Source organism: Heptranchias perlo, chromosome 22 (assembly GCF_035084215.1).
Source record: "Heptranchias perlo isolate sHepPer1 chromosome 22, sHepPer1.hap1, whole genome shotgun sequence".
NCBI classification, from domain to species: Eukaryota; Metazoa; Chordata; class Chondrichthyes; order Hexanchiformes; family Hexanchidae; genus Heptranchias; species Heptranchias perlo.
In genome coordinates, this window is record NC_090346.1 from 39,491,547 (window position 1) to 39,517,325 (window position 25,779).

Sequence of the window (25,779 nt, forward strand, 5' to 3'; positions counted from 1 at the left end):
GGCGCTAGGCTGGTTGCATTCAGGAAAACCAGGTGCACCTGTGGCCTAACTGGCAGTCCTTAAAGGGACTGCTACAGGCCACCACCAAAGATGTAAGTTTGTAAGATATACTTGCCTGGAGGAGCACCCTGTTTATGCTAGCATGCTGGTATCTTCTGTTGCTTTTTATTGATGTTCGCATTGTATTCTGAAAATATTAAAAACTATGACAACTGATATTTACAGCAGAGTGTGAACTCACTTTTTATATCTGTCCAGCTTGTATCGCTAATTCTTGGTCATTTTTTTCAGTCGGACATCATATTTGGAGAGCTGTAAACTACAGGTAATGCAACAGATAGTGTTCACATCACACTTTCCCAGTGCCGTAGATAATGGGAAAAATAAGGTGAACCGAAGGAACAATTATTTTTAATATAAATTCATTTGACTTAATATGATTTTCTCAAGCGACTAGTTAACTTTTAGTGGGAAGAGAAGGGTTGTAGAAAGGTCGATGGCATGCCTTGTATTTAGCTTTGAGGATCGTTGTTAGGGCAATGTGGAGACATGTGCTTTGTGCAATTTTGTTTTAGTGATATCTGTTATGTTGAACAATTGAAAGGTCTGCTTTGCAGGAGAGTTTATTTTCTGCTGTTTAACAAGGGTTGAAGGAGTGATTTTTAAAATCTTGCATTAATCTATGCTACTTCTGTGGAGTGTGTGTGTGTGTGTGATTCTTTAACTCATAGTCCCTTGCTTATACATTCTTTTGCACAGAGAACTATTGGAAAGAGAATATATTGGGGGGGTGGGTGGTGCTGTTATTTCCTGAATAAAACCCCGCACTTTGACATCACTGACCTATCCTTCCTCATACCATCAGTCAGAGCTAATACACTTTTTTTTTCTTCAACTGTATTTCATCATCAACTTAGATTTCTGCCAAACGATTTCACAGCAAATGCTATCAGCACTTTATCTAAGAAATAATAACATGGTGGACCTGCTATTGCTAAAATTGCAATCTTTTAATATCTTTTATCACTGATATGAATAATACAAAATATTACATGAGTTCTAGGGACTGCACATGAATGTACATTAGGAAGCTAAGACGAAAACTGAAAAGCTTTTCAGAAGGGGAAGGAAACTCTAGAGACTCATCAGGAAAGGGGAACCATACAGAGTTAGAAGGTATGATTTCCAGCCACAATACAACAACTTGCATTTATGTAGTGCCTTTAACGTAGTAGAGTGTCCCATGGCATTTTGCAGGAGTGTAAACAGACAAGTATTTACACCGAACCAAAGAAAGACATTAGAACAGGTGAGCGATGGGTTTTAAGGAGGAGAGAGAAGCGGGGAGGTTTAGGGAGGGATTTGAGCTTAGGGCCTAGATGGCTGACTGCATGGCTGCCAATGGTAGGGTGAAGGGTGGGATGCATAAGAGGCCAGAATTGGAGGAATGCAGTGTTTTCGGAGGGTTGTAGGGGGTTACAGAGATAGGGAGGGGCGCAGCCATGGAGCGATTTGAACACGAGGATGAGAATTTTAAAATAGAGGCATTGGTGTAGGTCAGTGAACACAGAGGTGATGAGCGAATGAGACTTGCGAGTTAGGATAGAGGTAGCAGAGTTTTGGATGAGCTCAAGTTTATGGAGCGTGGAAGATGGGAGGCTGGCCAGGAGAGCATTGGAATAATTGAGTCTGGAGGTAACAATAGCATGGATAAGGGTTTCAGCAGCAGATGGGTGGAAACAGGTGATATTATGGAAATGGAAGTATGTAATCTTGATTTATAGAGAGGATATGGAGTTGGAAGCTCAAATCTGGGTCAAATATGATGCCGAGGTTGCGAGCAGTCTGGTTCAGCCTGAGACAGTGGCCTGGGGGTGGGATGGAATCGGTGGCAAGGGAACAGGGTTTTTGGCAGGGGCTAAAGATAATGGCTTCAGTCTTCCCAGTGTTTAATTGGAGAACATTTTGGCTTATCCAGGACTGGATATCGGACATGTAGTCTGACAAAACGGAGACAGCGGAACGGTCAAGAGAGATGGTGGAGAGGTAGAGCTGGGTGTCGTCAGCATACATATGGAACCTGACGGTGTTTTCTGATGTCACCAAGGGGCAGCATGTAGATGAGGAATAGAAGGGGGCTAAGGATAGATCCCCTTGAGGGACTCACGAGGTAGGGCTAGAAGAGAAGCCATTGCAAGTGATTCTCTGGCTACAGCTGGAATTAGGTGAGGGCAGTCCCACTCAGCTGAACAACGGACGAGAGGAGGAAGGTGTGGTCAGCCAGGTCGATGGCTGCAGAGAGGTTGAGAAGGGATAGTCATCACAGTCAGAGGATTTCATTTATGACTGATTAGGGCTGTTTGCAATGCTGTGACAGGGGCATAAACCTGATTTGAGAGGTTCAAACGTAGAGTAGCGGGAAAGCTGGGCACGGATTTGGGAGGTGACGACACGTTCAAGGACTTGAGAGGAAAGGGAGGTTGGAGATGGGGCGGTGGTTTGGAAGAACAGAGGGGTCAAGGGTGAGATGTTTGAGGCAATAATAATCTGAGGCTACAGATTTGAATCTGTAAATTAACTTTGAACTCATTGCTGGATTAAGTGCTTTTTAAAATTAATTATTAATAGAAAATTAATTACTTGAATGACTAATGTGCTTTTTATACAGCTTTGAAATGTAAATGTAGATTCTTAATCACAGAAATAATGGTATTTCCATCTGTACAGTGATGTATAAATATTTTTGTATTGATATCCCTATTTCAAGTTTCAGTACTTAATACTTCAGTATTGATTGTCAAATGCTCAGCAGTGCTCTACAGAGCACTTATTTTTGTCTTCTAATGTATTTTTTCATTTTAACTAATGCTATCAGTGACTGATGTTAAGGTAAGAAGCAACATTTTTAAAACTACAATTTAAGTCAATCATGTGGCTTAACGATCTTGACCGAACAAATCACTAGGTGCATATTATAAGCATTTCTAGCACCAGAATTCATTTTAAAAAAAAATACAGGTTACTGTTATCTAAGTAATAGACAATGGGATAATCTAGCTGCTTGGAGTTCTGATTAATAACTCAAGTTAAGCAGTTGACTTCACTCATGGAATAACCTGGCCTTGATATAGAATGTCCTTTATGTACTCGGCAACTTCAACATACGTGGAATCATAAATGGCAAGGCTGTGGGATTCACTGTATGGAATCTGTATATTGAAAGCAGCAACTCCAAAATACTGTTTAGTTAAAATTAATATTAGCAGTAATGGATGCCAGGCAATAGTCCATGTAACCTCATGTAGACTAGTTGTACTATCTACTCTCATAGAATTCTGGCTGAAATCCAACACAATCATTAGTTTTATAAAAATTGCATTTGCACAGATTTTTTTTTCAAATCCATCAGATATTAAGTTGATTCTAGAATTATTGAACCTCCCTATAGAGTGGATATTAGCATTATTTTGGACTTGGTCACTTACCTTTAATTAGCAGTCTCCTTTACAGGCTAGCTGATCTTCCTTTGCCTCACCATATGAATACATCACTGTGACTGCCAATTCTTTTATTCTCCTATCGTCAATAGCCTTTCTCTACTCTCTCCACTGTTAAAGTTCTTTTTATTTTCCCACTTGTTTATTCCTAAAGTTTTTGCTGGGTTATTTTGCATTTTTGGTCTGTTTCTGTGATTTCTGTTACAAGGAAAATGCCTCTCAATTTATAAATGTATGTACTAATAAAAAGATCCTAGCTGGAAAATATTAACTAAAGTACTTTGTTGCCAAATATTTCTGTTGTGACATAATGGAACAGAATTTTATACTAAGCTGTTTTTGTTTACCTTGCCTAGTTCAAGCCTTTTTACTTATGCACAGATATAACTATCATTGGCTGCACTTCATGTTGCCCCTCAATTATTTTAAATAAATGAATCATGTGTCCTTCATCTCAATCTTTTGAGTTTAGTCGTGGATGCTTTAGTTTCAGTTCTGTGGTTTTTAACTGTGAAACATTGTCATTGATCTTTGCCTCATCTACAATGTGTCTGTGTTCCTTTTGAGGTATGCACTCTGTATCTGGATGCAATATTGAGTAGTGTTCAGGGGTATTAATGGGAACCTCCCATTTAACAATATTGTTGAATTCCAAATAACGTGTTTTAAGATTTTTTAGCAATACTTTGGCTAGCATGCAAAAAATTATACTAATTGAGGTAGTCCAGTGCTGAGATTAACAAGTGATTTTTGCATAAAGGATACTCCAGTAATTCCTAATTTGAACATGTATAAATTTGTTTATTGATTTTTCTTAGTCCTCTCCTTTCCTCTCTGATTCCACAGCTGAAAGGTGGAATGCTGCAGCTTGTAGATCTCTAGATACTGCCAGTACAAACTAGAATCCAGTTGAAATAGGAATAGACCAATAGTCTAGTGGGGAAGAGGGGGAATTAGTTTGGCTCCTGCATATTAGATAGGACTTAAAGCAGTAGTAATTCTATGCAGCAGCATAACTTGTTTATGACAGTTTCTACAATTGAGGTGATCTCCAAACCAGTCTCATTACCAGCACAGTTTTACCTACAGCTTAAAAATCACTTAACATGAAAAAATGCAGCCAGGTAAATACTGTGTAATCAACACATATTTGTGCAAAGGAATGTTAATCACATTTGAATTGTAGCCCATTCTATTCTGACTGCAAAGATATTGCATGAGAATTGTGCAATTGATGACTGATTAATGAAAACTGCAACTCGTGCAGTTTTAGTATTTTCTGAATCTATGAATTTACTAAAGTTAAATTTTAAAAAAACAGAAGAATGAAACATGAAGTAAAATAAAATGGTCGAGTAACAAGATCCAACATGAGTGACTTAATCTGCATTTTTTTTTACTTTCAAAGTTCCTTTCTCCGTTTTAACATCAGCAGATTTGAAGTTAGATTATTGGTAACAGACTTGCAACATTTTGCACTGGTTGGTTACCTACTTACTAGTTTTTTTTCAAGAGTTGGAAAGAGGTTTTATAAATTCAAAGTAAGGCTAAAAGTAATGATCATTAATGCAGAACACCCACAACTAAATATAGTGTGACAGTTAGTTGGTTCTGTATTTGGAGCAAATACTTTCTTTGAAAATAGATAAGTAGTTGGCTCTCGTAGAATATCTGCAACACTTTTTTAAAGACCTCATCTAAAGCAGAAAGCTCTTGGACCTATATTGTTATATGGTTTCTACTTTCTGCCTCTTCCCAATGGCGCCATCTCTTTCTAACCCTTTAGACTGCCAGCAGAGAAATATTCAGGGTGCTTCAAATTTTTAGCTTATATAGTATAAGACAAACTCTGATATTGATGTAATAAAGCTGTTAAAATCTCAGGAGTAACTTAATGTAATATCTGTAAACAATTGGATCAGTAAAAATTTTAACCACTATGCTTCTGCTTCCTGTTTTCATCACCATTTTCGTCTAATTATTTTAACTTTACTTTTTACTTTATTTTTATTCAAACTTTAAACACTTAAACTTTCTCCTGCTGGATCCCATTATTGCATCAAAAAAAAATTGGCCTCTGGATGAAAACCAGCTTCAAAGCCTGTGTTTTTTCAGCTAGTCATAGCCTAGAATTCTGAAGAGATATGGGTAGTTGAGTGACCAGGATTGAGTGAGAACCGGATCAGTGGAGCAGGAGGGGGATCTCAAGAGATGACCAAGGAGAGGGCATGGGCAGAAATTGCAAGGTAACAGGCAAAGGGGTAGTACTGGTGGAAATCTGGGGACCGGAAGGGAAGGTAACAGCAAAGCCAGTAACTCGGACAGTCTTAATCTTGGAGTTGAAGAAATGCATCAGCTCTTTCCACTTGAAGGGGGAGTGGGTGTGGAAAACAGTTTACCCTACATGTATACCCAGTAAACTGCTCTGTCTATTTCCTCAATCTAAGTCTTCCTGTAGCTTCTCCCCATCCTCCACTGTATAAACTGTTTTGGTGTCACTTGAAGATTTTTAAATGTAGCTACTGGTACTCTTTTTTTACATCATTTATAAAAATGTCAGAATACTGGTTCCAGCACCAAGCCCTGCAGGGCTGCACTCATTACACCTCTGATCACAATACCTCCATTCACACAGACTCTGTCTTCCATCACCCACCCAATCTTTAATCCATCTTGGTACAATCCCACTAGTACCACATCTGGTTTTGTAGACTATTTTGAGGTGTGTTGTCTTCCTAAAATTCAAGTATTGATGTTTGGCAAAATGATCTGTAGTTAACCAGATTGCCCTAGTTCCCTTTTTAGATAAAGGTACTGCATTTGGTACTTTGCAGTACTACTATTTTCTAGCAAATCCCTAAATAGCTCTGCCACTGCTATTGCTAGTTTGTCCTGGGTTCTATAAAACATTGGGTATATCCCACACAGCCCAGGTGCATTATTTACTTAGATTTTGTTCAAGTATCCAGTTATCTGCTTAGTAGTAGTTATTACATCCCTGAATCTGTCTATCTTGGAACATCTGTTTGCTTGCTAAGCTGTACTTTTTACTTATAAACACCAAAGAACTTGTTTAATCTTTCAGCTGTGTCCACATCTTCATAAATTTGACTTCTGTTTCTGTAACCGGTGTCCCCTTTTCCTCTGGTGTATTTAAAAATTTCAAACCAGTACTAAGTACCATGTTGAAATAGTCAAAGCAGATGCTGTCTGCTTCATCTACAGGTACCCGAGGACCAAGAGAACATATTTGGTACTAATCAGCACAAAGCCTATGCTGTTGGCATAGGCAGTACTGACATTAGCATCTATCATAAGGCCATTACTACCAGCCATCAGTGTTACCCATTGTTCTGTCTATTGCTAGTTGATTCTTCTTTGTTGGTGCTTATGTTTAGTGCATTTGAACACTGACCAGTACATCCCTGGGATCTTCCACAAATTCATGTATTTTTCTATTGTGTTGTGTTCTGTTCTGGTGACTTCAGCTTTCTCACATGGGAAACAGCATCAGTGATTGCCATGGTTTGGGCAAAAATGCCAGGTGTTCACTGGTCAATCCAATCCTGTCCTTAGACCAGGCTCTATACTTGCTCAAAAACTTAAACTTTAACTCTTAACATCTCCCAGTTCTGACGAAAGATCTTCGACCTGAACTGTTCACTCTGTTTTTCTCCACAGATGCTGCCTGACTTGCTGAGCTTCTCCAGCATTTTCTGTTTTTATTTCAGATTTCCAGCATCTGCAGTCTTTTGCTTTTAATTCTTCAAATCATCTAACCAACTGCAATAAATGGTATTTTTTGTTACTGGGAGAAGTCCTTCGCTAGATTGGCAGAGACTCGTAATTCTCTAGCTCGTCCCCAAGGTCAGAAACCCAATCAAGAAATGAAAAAGTATGACACATGTCTCAAAGCTGGAGGGCTGCTGATAAGAGTAATTGTGGAATCTGGGGTTGAAGCACACAAGAGGTCTGACCCTATCATGGTATTTTTAGGTTTACATACTTGGTAATATTTGCACTGTATATTGTTTCCATAGATCTATTTGTAATAGATTATAGTCTTTTTATGCAAGGTCCTGCATCCCCAAATAGAAATTAATTTTTGATGTCTTGCCTCTGTACATAAATGGAACTAATTATATCTCCTTTACAGCAAATGGTGTAGCTGTGAATATTTCCTGTATGGAAAGCTGGCTTGCTTTTAAATCAGAAAAATGTTTCAAGAACTCTTGCAAAGAATGATGCAACCAAGCTAATCTTTTTAATCATTCTGTATTGAAAAAGATATTCTAGCTGCAAATGGGTGTATCTAGAGTTTCACCATACCAGCACCATTGCCATGGTGGTTTACAAAACTGATTAGCAATAATAATTACACCAGTTCTAAAGAATTTCTTTTTTTTTCTAGACACTTTGGAACACCACTGATGGGAAAAGAAAGTACTTTGGATAAGTTTTGTTTGGGGCCATGGAAATTAACCTATTGCATCGACCAACTGGATTTGTTTCTAAATCGTTCATAGCAGCTGCAGCTACGTGTGTTCTGCATGGAACTGTAACTAATATGTAGCACAAAACTAACATAATTCAATGAATGCCAAGAATAGAGTTGTAAGCTAAAGGTAGTTTATTTATGTTGTAAATTTTGGAAAACACTTTGTTCTGAAAGTACAGTGCCTTGCTCACCTTTTGAGGTCAGGTTTATTAAACTGTCAACATCATTTCAATGTATAATAAAAAATTATTACTTTACATGATTACTCTTTTGATCTTACAAAATGTTGACAAGATTGGTCAGAATCTAGCTGTGTCATGTATCTTTTGGGGCTAGAGTATGGACAACTTTTGTACCCACTTAATATGAACATTGATAGATTACAATCAATCTATACATACACGTATCAAAGGTTTGCACTTCTCATTTGGTCAAAGTGAAAGAAACCAAAATGGTGGGGAGGAGGAAGGGGAAATCTTTAGTACTAGATGGAAAAAAATTGAGTTCTCATGAGGATTTATTTGGTGGAACTGCTGACTGTAGGTGTCAAAACTTTATTACCCATTAAACAATTTTTAATGGACTTTTTTTAAAAAGCAACTAGGAGAAGGCAGCTATCAGTGGACCTTATTTCTCTCAACATAGTCAAAAACCTACAAGGAGTGAAATTACTTTGTTACAGGAAGCTGCAGAACATATTTTATATACTTTAAATTTGAAAATAAATAAAGGGTATGGAATTCCTATTATGGTGGTTCTGTTGCTATGCCTCTAGTGAGTTATGACTTGGCTGCTCGGAGGTGTATGAGAACAGCCAAGGACAACTCTTTCCTTCAGTTGTCCTTGGCCTCTTCACCATATATTGATGTGCAGCCAAATGAAGAAACATCTATGTTTAACTCCTCCTCCCAACCTAATTAAACTACCCAATCACAATCTCTTCTCTCCCCTGTATTATATTGTCTAATAGTGCAATATTCATTTTGATCAACCAGACACCCTACATTTGTGTTCTTTTCCATTGAAACTGAAATCTAAAAGCAAAACTTTGCTCAGTACAGGAGTAGGGCCAAGATGACAAAGAGCAGATCTTGCATTTCAGAGATTACCAATAAGGACTGCAAATATTGCTGTAAGAAATTCTAGTGGGGTGAAGTTCTATAATTACGAGAGATGCAGTCAGACAGAGAATTCAGTCGATTTCAGCTGCTGTTCCTTCACTGACTGACGTAAGTTGGTCAAATTTGCTCAGCAGATTGTGGAGAATTTTCGTGGGCTCACATTAGGCAGTTTTTCCCACTTCAGCGCTATGAGTGGCACAGTGTTCCTGGATTCCTGTTTCAGAAATATTTTTTTTTTTCAGTAATTACTACTTGAAAGATTGTGGAAGAACCCAACAAATAGAAATTTAAGGCACACAACATATCTTGCAGTGAAGTACAAGTAATCCTCATTTCTATATTTGTTAAGCTATCCCTCCTTCCAGGCCAAGTGTAGAGTACACACCGTTAAAGGGGTAAAGTTTCTGAGTTTGCACTGGTGGTGAGGTATTACCTCACAATGCCTGTCATTTTCTGATAGTGTTGGCAATGGGCAAGGAAACTCGCCACTGGCACAACCTCAGGAAAATTTAGGCTCAAATGTTTAATCATTATTCATTGTCAGGGAAAGCCATCATGCATAGTGAACTGGTGTGGCAATTGTTGGGTTTGCTGTAAACATACAGTTCTAACTTTATACATTTGCAGGACTGATTTTTTTTTATATAAATAAGTTCTCTCTCCACTCTATGCGAAGGTCCTGGGCAAGTTTCCTTTCATTCTTCTTCCTTTTTGAACAAACTTTTGCATATAAAAGAATTCCAGACAGATGGAAGGTACTAAGTTGGGATGAACCGTAATGATCACTTGACTTTAGTTGTTATAGTTTGTCCAATACAGCTGAATTATTCACTCACTACCTTTTGATATACATTATTATACAATGTAAAAATTAATATTCAGCTGCCCCAATCACTCCTTTGAGGAGGCTAAGTAGAAAACTCAGCTTTGTAGCTAGAAAGTCCAAATTGAGCCTAATCCATTGAGGTGATGTCACTTCCATGTAGCTGATGCATTTTGTAGTGTTTGAGGCCAAATTAACACACAGTAAAATTAAGGTTACTTGGCCTTGTATTATGAAAATGAGCATTACTTACGATGAACAATATCCTTGTAGGCAATGGATGCAGAAGAATCTGGAATTTCTGTCAAGAATGACTTGCCTTCATCACAACTCTTTCCTTTAACAAAAATAAAAAGCATCCGAAAGTGATTTTTAGCAAGCAAAAACTGAATTCTAACTTTTGTGGACTGCAAGGATTATAGATGGAAGAACTCCACTTCTTCCCTTTTGAATAAATACTTTGTCATTTGAGACCTTCCTATTTCTTTTTGATAGTTTGAGAGCCATTACCTCATTTACTCATCTACTCAACACAAGAACAAGAAAAAAAGGTCACTTAGTCCCCTTTACTTTGTCTATTTTCTAGACCTGTGATCCAGACAGAATTAGATCAGTTCCAGCACCTACCCTGCATCCTTTCACTGGCAACTTTATAACCATCAACATTGTTTGCATCAAGTAAGATGTAGCTTGACTGGTCTTGCCTTACAGCTAGTTCTCCCCAAAAATCTTTTCTACTTGCAATAAATTAATTCTGTACACTTCAATTTGCTCTAATCTGTTTTTTAAACTGGGAAATTTAAGTATTTTCTCCCTTCAAGTTTCCACGTGCCACAAGTTGCCCAATCAACACAATAAATATGCAGCAGCAGAAGACTCAAGAAAAACAATTAAAATTGGCCACTACGAGCTATGCAAAACTGGTCTGGAGTGACACCTTGGCCCGTAGGGCAGTGTCTGGCCTCTGCTTGGTACCTAACCCACAGCAGAAGTTGGGAACACTTATATGGAGGTCCATGGTCATGTGTGACCTACCATTCCAGGGCCCGGAAGCTCTGTGCTGTCATATACTTGAATTCTGCAATTCCTTAATGAAATTTGAAATAAAATTTCCTTTCATCCTAAGCAGACAGGGCTGCTTCCCTGTTCTGGTAGACAACCAGCAGTATTTCTGCACGATTTTAAAATCAAATGTATTTTCTTTCCGTAGGGTTATTTAAACTTAAAATAGATTTCAAAATCTGCACTTAAAAGATTCATTAATGCTTATTTTCCTCAAACAATGGAGAAGCAGCCTTAGGGACCAATTGTTTTGATATAACCGGAATTACTTGCGGCAATATGGACATACCATTCACTGGCTGTTCAGTGCTCAGCCATGCTAGGGACAAGAAATCTCAGCAGCTTTGTTTCAGATCATGGAGCTGTTGTGCATGTACTCAAAAGGAATTTGCTAAACAGGTTTTCAACTGTACATTTCTGAACAATTCCTTACGTATTAGAAAAGAGAGTGGTAAATGGGAATGTGGGTCCATTAAAGATGGATGCAGGCGAGACTAATGGATAATAAGAAAATGACAGATTTGTTAAATGAGTATTTTGCATCCATTTTCACAGGGGAAGAGCTATGGAAGAACAAAGGGATTTAGTTGTTCATGTACACAAATCACAAAGCTAGTGCACATGTACAAAGTCGCTAAAAATGCTAATGAGATGTTGGCTATTATCTCAGGGGATTGGAATTCAAAAGTGAGGAAGTGATGCTTCAGTTGTACAGAGCCTTGGTCAGATCCCATCTGGAGTACTGCATTCAGTTTTGGGCACTGAACCTCAGGAAATATACATTTGTCTTGGAAGGGGTATCGAACACATTCACCAGGGCTTAAAAGGTTAAATTATGAGGACATTTTGCTTGTATTCTTTTGAGTTAAGAAAGTTGAAGGTTGATCTAATTGAGGTATTTAAAATGATTAAGGGATTTGATAGGGTAGACACAGAGAAACTATTTCCTCTGGTGGGGGAAATCCAGAACAAGGGGGCATAATCCCAAAATTAGAGCTATGGCATTAAGGAATTAAATTAGGAAGCACTTTTCTCACAAATGGTGGTGAGGTAGAGCTGGGTGTCATCAGCGTACATGTGGAACCTGATGGTGTTTTCAGATGATATCGCTGAGGGGCAGCATGTAGATGAGAAATAGGAGGGGGCCTAGGATAGATCCTTGGGGGACTCCAGAGGTAACGGTGCGGGAGCGGGAAGAAAAGCCATTGCAGGTGATTCTCTGACTACGATTGGATAGATAAGAATGGAACCAGGCAAGCGCAGTCCCACCCAACTGGACGACGGAGGAGAGGCGTTGGAGGAGGATGATGTGGTCAACCGTGTCAAAGGCTACAGACAGGTCGAAAAGGATTTGGAGGGATAGTTTATCATCGTCACAGTCAAATAGGATGTCATTTGTGACTTTGATAAGGGCTGTTTCAGTACTGTGGCAGGAACGGAAACCTGATTAGAAGGATTCAAACATGGAGTTGCGGGAAAGATGGGCACAGATTTGGGAGACGACAACACATTCAAGGATTCTGGAGAGGAAAGAGAGGTTGGAGATGGAGCGGTAGTTATCATTGTATCATGCGACTACCAGAATGGTAGAAGGCAAACTAGATTAACTTTGATCATTTTCCATCTAGCAATTTCTATATTCCTGTGATAATTAGACACCTGGGCTGAAGGGGCACCATATTTGATATATTAGTCCGATGAAACTTGCTGACTGATACCTTCCTGCCACCAATCTCTGGGATCAGAAATTCACTGTCGAAAGCTACTGTTTAAGATTGGCCACACAGCTGTTGAAGACACAACATCACCACACCACAATCACAGCGAGTTAGAAACCTCAGTTTGTGGCTTGGTGAACGTGAGGTTTACTGGATCATCCACAATTCATTGCTTGGGGACACAAAACATTTATCTTTGAAATGACTTTTAAATACCAGCAACCTTTGGCCAGAGATCACAGTCTGGTTTTGCAGCAGGCTTAAAAATATTAACGGTACTAAGTCAAACATAACAATATTTGGTTGCTAAAGCCCTTATTTTGCTTTGGACAATTCTTAAACAATGTGATATTTGTAAGACATACCTATCCTGGGATCCAAGGGCACTTTTCCAAGAAAGGGAATGTTTAAATCCTTGCACATCTTCGTCGCACCTCCTGTGGTTGGTGGGAAAATTTGAGATTCATGCTGTAAACATACAGAAGAATGCAGAATAAGGAACAAGAGATTATATTCTATGGACATTTGAAAACATTGCCGACTAAAGCAAAACAAGAATTGTTTAAGACTTGATTCATCCTGCATACTTTGGCAACTCAGTCTAGTGGAAGGCAGCCTCTTAGATGAGATCTCACGCCACAAACCTTTAGTGCATTTAGTAATCTCCGGAGTTATACTGCCACTTTTGTGTTGATGGGCACCCAAAGGCACTGCATCAACACAAAACTAGTATAAATACAGCCATAAACCTTCATCGACAAATTGACTCTGTCTCTCCTCACCCCTCTGCCCCCATAAACAAAGCCCATAAATAATTTTATAACGTTTTTTACAATTCTTCTTACAAATGCTTATTGCATCAAATATTCATTCCTGAAAGTTAAACGGCTGCATGTACTATGGAACCACTACCGTGCCCAGTTTTATCTCGCAATGTACGGAGATCAGCAAAGCACCACCAGGATTTTGACTACCATTTCCTTCAGCGTGCAGCCATGTCCAGTGCTACCATTGGAAACCAGGTAATTCATTCTGGAAGGACGGGAAAGAAAGGCAGAACCTAGGCTGCTTTCAACTTTGAGGCATATATATCAAGAGTAATATTCATAAGAAGCAAGTTGCCTGCCTGCCCTCTAGATTGATGTTTGATGCATAGAGAGCGAATACAGGGAAAAAAAGAGGTTGGGGTCGGGGGGGGGGGGGGGTGGAAAACTGGCATGCACTTTTTAAAATAAGTTAATTTTATTTTTTCTGAATGAAACATCTCACCTGGCACTTTGGGCACACAAAGCCACTCATATTTTCTACAACTCCTATTATAGGCAGCTTCACTTTCTGGCAGAAGTTGATTTCCTTTCTGACATCCTGTAGCGACACTTCCTATCACAAGATCAGAATAAAATTACAGTATGATAGACAATAGTAGACTACAAATTAACATCTAACAGCAGTTTATTAACACCAATCAATTCAGGATCCTTTTTATCAGATTTCAAAAAACCCACATGTCCATCACAAAGATAATCTCCCAAAAGAAAATCTGTAAACATTTTTCAAGAACGTATTAGAATCTCTTCAGATTTCTCAAATTCTAAGTGACAGTCCCAGGTCAATGAAAGATTTTTCCACATCAAGGCCAGACAGTTGCAGAATTTACATTGCTCGAGTGCTCATTAACAATAAAACCCAAAATGATCTTTGTGCAATTGCACTACATCGGGTTCCACTGCATTATCACAAACATTGTCTCTTCATAAATATGGCTAACATAGAGATTATATAACACTAGTTGGAAAGGTCAAACCTCTGATTCAGTGCTAAGGCATGTATTCCTTTTTTAAATTCCATGCTATTAAATGTTGCAGTTAGATCCATGGACAACACATATTGGAGCATTAGCTGTGGGCAATTTTAACCAAAAACCCAAGAGGAATCAAACCCTGTATGCTCAGCTTGCTAAAGGTCATATTTTCATGCCCACTGTAAAACCAGTTTGTGGTGTCTGGCAGAAGGCGGCAGGTATTTAAAGGTCAATTCAAAGGTAAGTATTCTATGCTCCCTAAGCAATGAGTGATCCATTAAGTCTTGTGAACCAGCCCACAAACTGGGCTTTCTGACTAACTGCACTAGGGGTAAGGTGAACTGTTCAGCAGTTGAATGGTCTACCATAGACACCAGTTTGGACTTCTGGTTGTAGAGGGGAAGTAACAGGCTACCAGCTTCGTCAGACCAATAGATCAATATATATAAAAAAGTTACCACAACTGACGCTCCAGTGTGTGTTGTCCAAAGATCTAACTGCAACACTACTTTTTTCCTGGACTAGTTTCGATTGCCTAAGGGGCTCAGGAGTATTTTCCAGATTTTTTCCCCCTAATTGGCCTGGGATTTTATCTTTTTTTTTGCCTCTCCTAAAAGACTACATGGCTCCAGGTGGGTTGGGAGTGTGAGTATTGTGATGCATAAGATATTTAAGTATAAGTCAGTGGTAAGTTCCAACATGAATTCCATGTCTATTTGGATTGCGCCGAAGTTGCAGAGTTCAGACCAATTTGAACTCAACACATCTATCAGTTTACAGCAGGCCTAGCAATGGGCAGAGTGGCAGAGAAGACCCAAAGTTGCCTGTAAGAAACAAGCTATACTGTTAAGTAATCTGTAATTTCCAAAACACATGATCAGAATTTGGAAAGCATTCAACTGAACGACAAATTAGAATAAGCTACGATGTCATTCTTGGGATGTTGGGTTAAGACAAAATCATGCACATTGATGATCACAACTCCCAGTTTGATAATCATTGAAAGTGCATCTATATTTGGGTTACACCTTCTGTGAAGAAAGGAGTGGGTAATGTTGGAAATACTGTAAAGCAAAGCAGCATTCAGAACAAAACATACTGAAGAATACTTCCGGCCAAACTTTCAAGATTCATTAAGCAGCATTTATACGAGAGATGTTAAGTAACTTACAATGCTCCCAATTCATTTAAACAAAATACTGTAACCCATACAGTCACAGAGCATACAGAATATCACATGGGTGATTCTCATTTGGTGCTACAGTAGCTTCTATCTTTGGAAAGGGTTCTGATTATATCAGTTCAGATTTTATTATGGTGTTTGCACATTTGTAACAAATTCATAAAATTGGACATTTTCTTCTGCCCAACCACTGATTTTCCCTGCTCATTTCAGGTGGTGGCTTCTACCTGCAATAATGAACCAACAGACCCCAGGTCTTCTGCTATTTTTCCATAGCCATATATATTTCATAGCTCATAAGAGCAAATGTCTATTGGTTAAAATACAGATCACTAGCTAGTTTTCTAACCGAGGGGCGAAGCAGTTTGTGATCTGAGTACTAACTGATAAAATTCATGTCTATTCTGATTATATAATGCAGCCTACCTGTGGAGTGGTAATGATCACAGCTCCGTCTACCTGTGTGGCACTCAGGTACTGTACAATAGAAAGGTGCTCATCAGAGGTGCCAGGCGGCGTATCGACAATCAGATAGTCTACTTCACCCCAGTCCACATCTCGCAGAAACTGCTTGATTAAACCTAAAGGGGCCAGTCAACATTTTGTCAATAAATGCCTGTAAATGAAGATTGCAAACTAAAAATAATCTCGTCAGTGCAGTAGTATACTACATTGGAACACAATACAAAGCACAACACAGTGACTGTATAAGGGTCCACAACCACGATTCCTCACAAGCCTGTGTTCCCAATCTGAACCACAGTGCTGCCAGGAAACATTAGGCTGAAGCTAGGCGCTTTGTCACTGTAAGGCAGCGAGAAGTCAGTGGGAGAATCATCCCTGGGTAACTCTCAAACACACCTTCAGCAGCTGGTTCCAGAGATCCTGACAGGTGCCTATGATGCAGGGAGATCTAACTGTGGAGTGGGAAAGAACATTTTAAAAGAGGGAATATTAATGCAAACTTTCATATCTGACGTTGCTTGTGGTAAATCAAATGATGCACTGTTTTTTAATGACAGAAGCATTATACCACATACACATAATATATTATTCTGCCGCTAAAGTGAATCTGTGTTCAAGTTCACAGATTTTAAGACCACAAGAGCTAATTGCTTAGTTTAGAGTTTAGTTGAAATTTGGTCAGGGAATTTTGGAGAATGGGATGTGCACTTCAATTTCAGGATGCTGCTGAGAAGCCCTAAACATGTTTAACATCTGTGACAAAATGCAATGGCTGGAGTGAAACATTTGGACGTACTGACGTACTCTTTTTAGTATTAAAATAAATAAATATATAATCTTATGAAGTTTGAGGCATCACTGCTGTTTACTGAGTTCAGCTCCTAAGATCAGATGCAGAAAGCACAAAATTACCACATCATGATTACGCTTACTGTGAACTTAAAACTCACTTTGTACGAGACATTCAATTTATTTCTGAACGGATATGTGAACAAATCAGTTGGGTTTGGGTGGGGGGGTGAGGGAAAGAGAGTGAGAATACATTTCAGCAGAACAAACAACAAAAACAGAAAACGGTGGTTGAAGCAAAGTTCATGAATTCTTTTAAAAAGGAATGAGATAGTTGTTTGAAAAGGAGGAATGTTGAAGGGTATACGGGGAGTATGTGGGAGAGTGGGATTGGACTAGGTGGCTCACGAGGAGAAAAAAAACACCCGTACAGAATTGATGGGTCAAATGCCCCATTTCTGTGTTGTAACATTCTATGGATCAATAAAACAACGAGTGGCACAACGGGAGAGTCAACAGTAACCCCCAAAGTCGAGCTGCATTCAACAAGCCAAAATAATATTGAATATATATATTATATATAGCCAAAACAGTAGAATACAAGTCAGATCAAGTCAAGATCAAACTGCATAGTGCTCTGGTCAGACCACACTTTGAATAGTGTGCGATCATCAAGATGTAAGGGAGGTATTCTAGCCAGTGCTGAGAAGGGCCATGAGGCTGATCCCTAGTGTCAATGGTCTGAGTTAGGAGGGAAAAACTGGAGCAATGTGGGCTTTTCAACCTTGAAAGGAGAAATCTGAGAAGTGATCTTAACAGAGGTAAGAAAGATAGTATGGAAAAGGTAAATCCAAAAAATTACTTCAAAATAAGTTGTGAGAGTAGGACAAGGGGGGGGGGGGGGGGGGAGGGGGAGGGGGCAGGGAGAAATAGGTTAAAAACCAGTAAAAGACAGACATAAGACTGATGCAAGAAAGTTCTTCTTCACACAAAGAATGATCAATACATAGAATGGACGTCTGGATATAGTGGAGGCAAAAACTTTAGAATCATTTAAGAAACAATTGGATGCTACAGTAGGGAGGAGGGGGGATAGTCTTTAGGGTCTTTCTGGATGGATGAACTAAGATGGGCCGAATGGTCTTCCTCATCCATTATCATCTTGTGAACTCGATGGATATGAAACAGATCAATCTGTGTAAAAGGCAAACAATCCCTTATTTAATAGGATTCCTAAATTCCTTAGCACATACTCTGTAGGCATGATTTTCAGTACAGGGTTTATTATGGACAAAAGAGCTGAATTCCAGAGGTGAGGTGAGAGTGACTGCCCTTGACATCAAGGCAGCATTTGACAGAGTGTGGCACCAAGGAGCCCTAGTAAAATTGAAGTCAATGGGAATCAGGGGGAAAACTCTCCAGTGGCTGGAGTCATACCCAGCACAAAGGAAGATGGTAGTGGTTGTTGGAGGCCAATCATCTCAGCCCCAGGACACTGCTGCAGGAGTTCCTCAGGGCAGTGTCCTAGGCCCAACCATCTTCAGCTGCTTCATCAATGACCTTCCCTCCATCATAAGGTCAGAAATGGGGATGTTCGCTGATGATTGCACAGTGTTCAGTTCCATTCGCAACCCCTCAAATAATGAAGCAGTCCGAGCCAGCATGCAGCAAGACCTGGACAACATCCAGGCTTGGGCTGATAAGTGGCAAGTAACATTCGCGCCAGTCAAGTGCCAGGCAATGACCATCTCCAACAAAAGAGAGTCTAACCACCTCCCCTTGACATTCAACGGCATTACCATCGCCGAATCCCCCACCATCAACATCCTGGGGGTCACCATTGACCAGAAATTTAACTGGACCAGCCATATAAATACTGTGGCTATGAGAGCAGGTCAGAGGCTGGGTATTCTGCGGCGAGTGACTCACCTCCTGACTCCCCAAAGCCTTTTCACCATCTACAAGGCACAAGTCAGGAGTGTGATGGAATACTCTCCACTTGGCTGGATGAGTGCAGCTCCAACAACACTCAAGAAGCTCAACACCATCCAGGACAAAGCAGCCCGCTTGATTGGCACCCCATCCACCATTCCTAAACATTCACTCCATTCATCACCGGCGCACAGTGGCTGCAGTGTGTACCATCCACAGGATGCACTGCAGCAACTCGCCAGGGCTTCTTCGACAGCACCTCCCAAACCCGCGACCTCTAGAAGGACAAGAGCAGCAGACACATGGGAACACCACCACCTGCACATTCCCCTCCAAGTCACATACCATCCCGACTTGGAAATATATCGCCGTTCCTTCATCGTTGCTGGGTCAAAATCCTGGAACTCCCTTCCTAACAGCACTGTGGGAGAACCTTCACCAGACAGACTGCAGCGGTTCAAGAAGGCGGCTCACCACCACCTTCTCAAGGGCAATTAGGGATGGGCAATAAATGCTGGCCTCGCCAGCGAGGCCCACATCCCATGAACGAATAAAAAAAGAGGAAATGCAACACTAACGAATTCAGCCTAATTCCAATCATGTGTATGACCTTATGGGGGTTCTTATCTTATCAAAGAACTGCAATCATCTCCCCTCCAGTAAAAGACTGATAGTTTAAAAATACCATCAGGCCGACAACAGATGTTAGAAATACAAAATGGTTCTGCTTTTTGCACTTAGCTTTACGTATGAAATGACGTCATAAACCACGAGTGTGGCACCTTCTAAAATAACTAAACTGTTCCCACGGACTGAATTGCTATTAAAAACCTCTCAGTGCTAATAAGCATATGATAGGCAGTTTAACTGAATACTTCACACTCTGTAGTTCTTGTGCATTTTCCATGCTAAACATAATATATGTTTAGTGATCCTCAGTCTGTGCTAACTTAAGCTTCCCCTTTAAACTCCCAATCCCACATCTGCATCCATGTCGTGACTGGTTTGAAAAAGAGAACTAACCAAAATATTTTTTCATATTTTTAATCCCAAACCAAGCACCATTTTCTGGTTGTGAAGCTGGGCACATGACCAACACACGACCTCAGCCAATGACCCTCTTAAGCAGGTGTGGCTCGTGGAAATTTGATCCCTGGGTTTTCCCCACTACTTGTGGAGAATCTCCTGAACTGCACTCGGTTTCTCTCCTCCCCGATTGGTAAAATTAAGATTGGATATTTGACTTGTGTGGAAATGCAGGAGTTCCTGAATGCCACATTCATTTGTTCCCTGGCTAGTTTGAGGACTCACAGCACCAGAACTAGTTTTCGTCTATAATATGCTTCTTATATTTCCCCAAATTAAACTTTATAATTCTGCATTAGGGGAAATTATTTTCTTCATTGCTACACATTTGAAAACCTGTTTGTGTTTTAATGCTGTAAAGGACATTTGTTAAGTCAGAAAGGGTTAACTCAACAAAAGAACACCAACCATTTTTCTTGGGCCCTCTCCAAATGACAGCATCATCAAGACTGCTGAGCAAAAATCCTACTGACATTACACCCAGATTTTCTTCTACATACTGTAAGAGAAAAGAGACAAAACAGAGAGAAACCATCAATATAACTTGTAGTAACATGATTGGAGAGCTTAACAAATTCTCACAACTATGTTGTGCTTGCATACCAATTTCTTTATAAAATGGTTTTTGGGAGACACGATACACATAACAGTTCAAAAGTGGGTATTTTGCACAAGTTCTCTGTTGGTAAGAGAATCATGTGTGTGTGTGTGTGTGTGTGTGTGTGTGTGAGTGAGTGAAGCTACTGTATAACAGAGAGCATTAACAAATGGGGGGGTGGGTAGAGGGGGGCTAATGAACTGAACAGCTTTGAAATGACCACCCACTATAATATGATGGGCATTCCGACTCATTTAGAAATGCACTGTTTATACCATTCAAAGTTGTAAATTTAAAAAAAATATTGGTCAATTTATTGCTCATCAACATGAGGGACATCGGTGTTGGGGATTGATGCACTTTTCCACGTTTTTCCCCCCCTGTATCAGTATCAAGCAGTCCCGGGCTATAGCAGTGAGCTGAAGCAGAGAAAAGCTCCCTCTATTCTCACAGAGTGAATTTTTCAATTTGCCACACCAGCCATCCTTATAATCAAGCGGCACCACCAATTTAGTGTGAATCTGTGGGCAGTCCTGTGTTATGGATTCGTGCTACTCGGCAATAATAGACTTGACTCTTAGTAGTCTTGCAGTGACTATTAAGAAACAGGTTTCAAGAGAAGCTTTCCAACAAATGTATTTATTGGTTCCTTAGACCATAAGGACAGTAGACAGCAACAATGATTTGTTGATTACTGGTTTAAGAAATAAACCTGTTAAAATGTACACAAAACCATTGTGACTAGATGCCACCTATTGGTGTGGAATGTGAGCAGACAGTTCCGGTGCTGCACATACAGCGAGCTAGCTCTGGGGAAGAACAGTCAAAGGAACAGACAGCAACAAAAAACAAGACACCCTTTGGTTTCACTTCCGTTAACTGGAAAGGATATTTTAAAAATTTGATATTTCCATTCGAGGCTTTGTTGAATTCTTTTGGACCACATCACAAATATTTGAGCACCTTGCAGTGCATGTTATGTGGCACAACCATCTGGCTAGGATTGCTATCAAAAACGTTCTTCGACTTTACACCAAAAATGGGGCTGGAGACAATGTTGGGCTGTTCTTCAGCGCCTTCTGGAGTCTAGTTCAGAGCACTGCCAGAGGCTTGGGACTAGAAGGATGATTTCACACACCCTCCGGAGAGCTACATCCGATGGGAGCGTGGGATGAAGGTAGGGCTAAAACAGTGTAACCTTGATTCTCCAACCTGCACTCCAATCGAGCACGACTGCCTGGTGAGAGCATGGAATCACCTGCTGGTCAGGTGCCCGCCCTTTCACCTGTACGTGTGGCCTGGGAAACCAGGGCAATAGGGAGCAAACAAAGGACTTTTGTTATCCCGATAAGACAATCTGTATAATATCGGTCTAACTTTATTTGCTACGTTAAACACCTCAGAGCAGCAGTCTTCCTTGGCATGGCTCCTTCACGGTCCCAGCAACCTTCATGTTCTACACAGGTCATCTCTATCTATACTTACAGCACTCAAACCTGTCCTTAACCAGATATTTATCCTGTATTGTATCCGGAGGTCTAATATACAGATCCAGGACTCTGTTGGGGAAAAAAAAATTCCTTCTAATCGCATCTTGCCTGAGGCTCCAACATGTTGCCACCAACATCTTGAGCTGGGCTAGAGTCAGGCCGCAAGACAAGGCAGAGTCAGACTGACAGCCGGGTGTCAAGGTAACACCAGGATGTCCAATGGGAAAAATTGATCCTAAGGCCCAACTTTAAAATATATGTTTTGATGGACCTGTGGGAGCGGCGATAGAGAGGCCAAGGGGATGGTGGGAGGAGGAGAAGAAAATATTTACATCAAGAGATCAAACCTATGTGATCCTTAAACTCAGCTAAAGTTGGCATGAACAACTAAAAAAGTTTTTTTTTAAAAACTTACCTGAAGTGATTCTGAAGTTGCTGTAGTGAGCGATGTGGAGACACTACAGCTCCTCCTGCTGTATTGCCTGCAGCTGGAGGCCTGCTGTGTGACAGACTTAGTTATGGGAAATCCTACCGAGGTGCCATCCAAATATGGGGTGCACACTCTTACTATTACATAGCAAATTTGCCGTATTATTGATAGAGGTGATTGCACAGTGAACCCAAGGAGTGGCTCTGATAAATACAAGCCCAACTGATTTTTTTTGCAAATCTTTAGTAAACAAAATGCAGGTTCAAGAATATATGGGTGCTGATTGAACGGCACTGGCACAGTATGCTGTCTGTTAATTCAGGAGGAGCTACTCACAGTTCGATATTCACATAGATGCCAAAGTGACAAGTTACACATACAAAGGAATATCAACCACAGCCTAAATTTGGCCAAGACTTAGAATCTGAAAGAGCACTTACTGAGTGTTCGTCAATGTTTAAATGAAGCAATACCTACCACAGGAGACCACCCTGACCCACTCTGGTGTACCTATAAGAGCAGAGGGAAGGAAAGAGTTTAATTAATATATTTGCTTTTAAATCACTAGCATTGATGTTTTGGGATTAATTTACATCAACTCATTTTTTATAATAAAAGTTGGGGTTATGTGGAAAAGAAAGATTTTTGCTGCTGTAACTTGTATTGACCTATGCTTGTGACCCATGTTATTTTACTGCTGTTTAATCCAGCTGAGGCTCCTTAATAATATGTTGTTGGTTAATGCCCATAACTTCCTGTATGCAACTTCCCGATATTGGCTGCATCAGCTAGAGGTGCTTTCTGGAGGCCCCGGGAAGGGAACAAAAAAAAGATTAGATAAGCCCAGGCGACCCATGCACAGATTCTAATGGCCGGTCACACTGTAGCACTGTCAGAGATCTGGAGCCAGTTCCACAGCTACTATCGTGGCCTTGAATGGAGTGTTAACACAGGACACTGACAGCACAAATTTTCACAAGCCGAAAAAGCATTAGCGTCAGATTGTTTAAATATGTGGCACTTTAATCAGAAGTCTAAGGACAAATTTCACTGTCATGGATTCTCCCTAACTTAATCTACTAGTGAACCACAGATAACCGAAAACTGAAATGTGGAATTCCTACACGACCGAAAGACAACTCAGCAAAAAAAAGCTGCAGGATTACAACCGAACGTTATTCAGCCTCGATCTGGTCCATTTCACACATAACATTCTTACAGTTTGTTTTTGTTCTTGGGGTGTGGGCGACGTTGGCAAAGGACACTTATTGCCCATCCCTGGTAGTCCTGAGAAGGTGGTGAACCATTGAAGTGCCGATGGTGATGATGCCTCTATAATGGTGTCAAGTACAAAATTCCAGGATTTCGACCCAGCAACAATAAAGGAATGTCCAAGCCAGGATGGTATCTGACTTAGAGGGGAACTTGGAGGTGATGATGTTCCCATGACGTTGCTGCTATTTTTCTCTCACAGTGATATAGAGCATGGGGCTACGATGGTGGAGTCCAGCACGTGAGTGCAAAAGACAAGGCTGAAGCCTTTGCAACCATCTTCAGCCAGAAGTGCCGAGTGGATGATCCATCTCGGCCTCCTCCCGATATCCCCGCCATCACAGGAGCCAGTCTTCAGCCAATTCGATTCACTCCACGTAATATCAAGAAATGGCTGAGTGCACTGGATACAGCAAAGGCTATGGGCCCCGACAACATCCTGGCTGTAGTACTGAAGACTTGTGCTCCAGAACTAGCCGCGCCTCTAGCCAAGCTGTTCCAGTACAGCTACAACACTGGCATCTACCCAACAATGTGGAAAATTGCCCAGGTATGTCCTGTCCACAAAAAGCAGGACAAATCCAATCCGGCCAATTACCGCCCCATCAGCCTACTCTCAATCATCAGCAAAGTGATGGAAGGTGTCGTCGACAGTGCTATCAAACGGCACTTACTCACCAATAACCTGCTCACCGATGCTCAGTTTGGGTTCCGCCAGGATCACTCGGCTCCAGGCCTCGTTACAGCCTTGGTCCAAACATGGACAAAAGAGCTGAATTCCAAAGGTGAGATGAGAGTGACTGCCCTTGACATCAATGCAGCATTTGACTGAGTGTGGCACCAAGGAGCCCTAGTAAAACTGAAGTCAATGGGAATCAGGGGGAAAACTCTCCAGTCATACCTAGCACAAAGGAAGATGGTAGTGGTTGTTGGAGGCCAATCATCTCAGCCCCAGGACATTGCTGCAGGAGTTCCTCAGGGCAGTGTCCTTGGCCCAACCATCTTCAGCTGCTTCATCAATAACCTTCCCTCCATCATAAGGTCAGAAATGGGGATGTTCGCTGATGATTGCACAGTGTTCAGTTCCATTCGCAACCCCTCAGATAATGAAGCAGTCCGAGCCCGCATGCAGCAAGACCTGGACAACATGCAAGCTTGGGCTGATAAGTGGCAAGTATCATTTGTGCCAGACAAGTGCCAGGCAATGACCATCTCCAACAAGAGAGAGTCTAACCACCTCCCCTTGACATTCAATGGCATTACCATCGCCGAATCCCCCTCCATCAACATCATGGGGGTCACCATTGACCAGAAACTTAACTGGACCAGCCACATAAATACTGTGGCTACAACAGCAGGTCAGAGGCTGGGTATTCTGCGGCGAGTGACTCACCTCCTGACTCCCCAAAGCCTTTCCACCATCTACAAGGCACAAGTCAGGAGTGTGATGGAATACTCTCCACTTGCCTGGATGAGTGCAGCTCCAACAACACTCAAGAAGCTCGACACCATCCAGGACAAAGCAGCCCGCTTGATTGGCACCCCATCCACCACCCTAAACATTCACTCCCTTCACCACCAGTGCACTGTGGCTGCAGTGTGTACCATCCACAGGATGCACTGCAGCAACTCGCGAAGGCTTCTTCGACAGCACCTCCCAAACCCGCGACCTCTACCACCTAGAAGGACAAGAGCAGCAGGCACATGGGAACAACACCACCTGCACGGTCCCCTCCAAGTCACACACCATCCCGACTTGGAAATATATCGCCGTTCCTTCATCGTCGCTGGGTTAAAATCCTGGAACTCCCTTCCTAACAGCACTGTGGGAGAACCTTCACCACATGGCCTGCAGCAGTTCAAGATGGCGGCTCACCACCACCTTCTCAAGGGCAATTAGGGATGGGCAATAAATGCTGGCCTTGCCAGCGGCGCCCACATCCCATGAACAAATAAAAAAAAAGTCATTCTGCAAGTACGAGTACCATTGTATCAGGTTGTGGCTTGACTAGTC

The 25,779-nt window shown here is 41.0% G+C and overlaps 2 protein-coding genes across 2 annotated transcripts in view; one reads left to right on the forward strand and one right to left on the reverse strand.

Annotated features, from left to right (window-relative positions):
- LOC137340688 (Golgi apparatus membrane protein TVP23 homolog A-like) overlaps window positions 1-8,252 on the forward strand; it is a 53,442-nt gene extending 45,190 nt beyond the window's left edge. Inside the window, exon 7 of the mRNA XM_068003348.1 lies at window positions 7,909-8,252. Within this exon, the coding sequence (XP_067859449.1) occupies window positions 7,909-7,953 (45 nt within the window). The 3' untranslated portion in view covers window positions 7,954-8,252. The remainder of the gene's footprint in view (window positions 1-7,908) is intronic.
- nubp1 (nucleotide binding protein 1 (MinD homolog, E. coli)) overlaps window positions 8,110-25,779 on the reverse strand; it is a 61,937-nt gene continuing 44,267 nt past the window's right edge. Inside the window, exons 5-11 of the mRNA XM_068003347.1 lie at window positions 22,971-23,003; window positions 20,384-20,474; window positions 16,130-16,284; window positions 13,989-14,099; window positions 13,085-13,187; window positions 10,193-10,276; window positions 8,110-9,330 (exon numbers count right to left, since the gene is read on the reverse strand). Coding sequence (XP_067859448.1) covers window positions 9,278-9,330; window positions 10,193-10,276; window positions 13,085-13,187; window positions 13,989-14,099; window positions 16,130-16,284; window positions 20,384-20,474; window positions 22,971-23,003 — 630 coding nt within the window. The 3' untranslated portion in view covers window positions 8,110-9,277. The remainder of the gene's footprint in view (window positions 9,331-10,192; window positions 10,277-13,084; window positions 13,188-13,988; window positions 14,100-16,129; window positions 16,285-20,383; window positions 20,475-22,970; window positions 23,004-25,779) is intronic.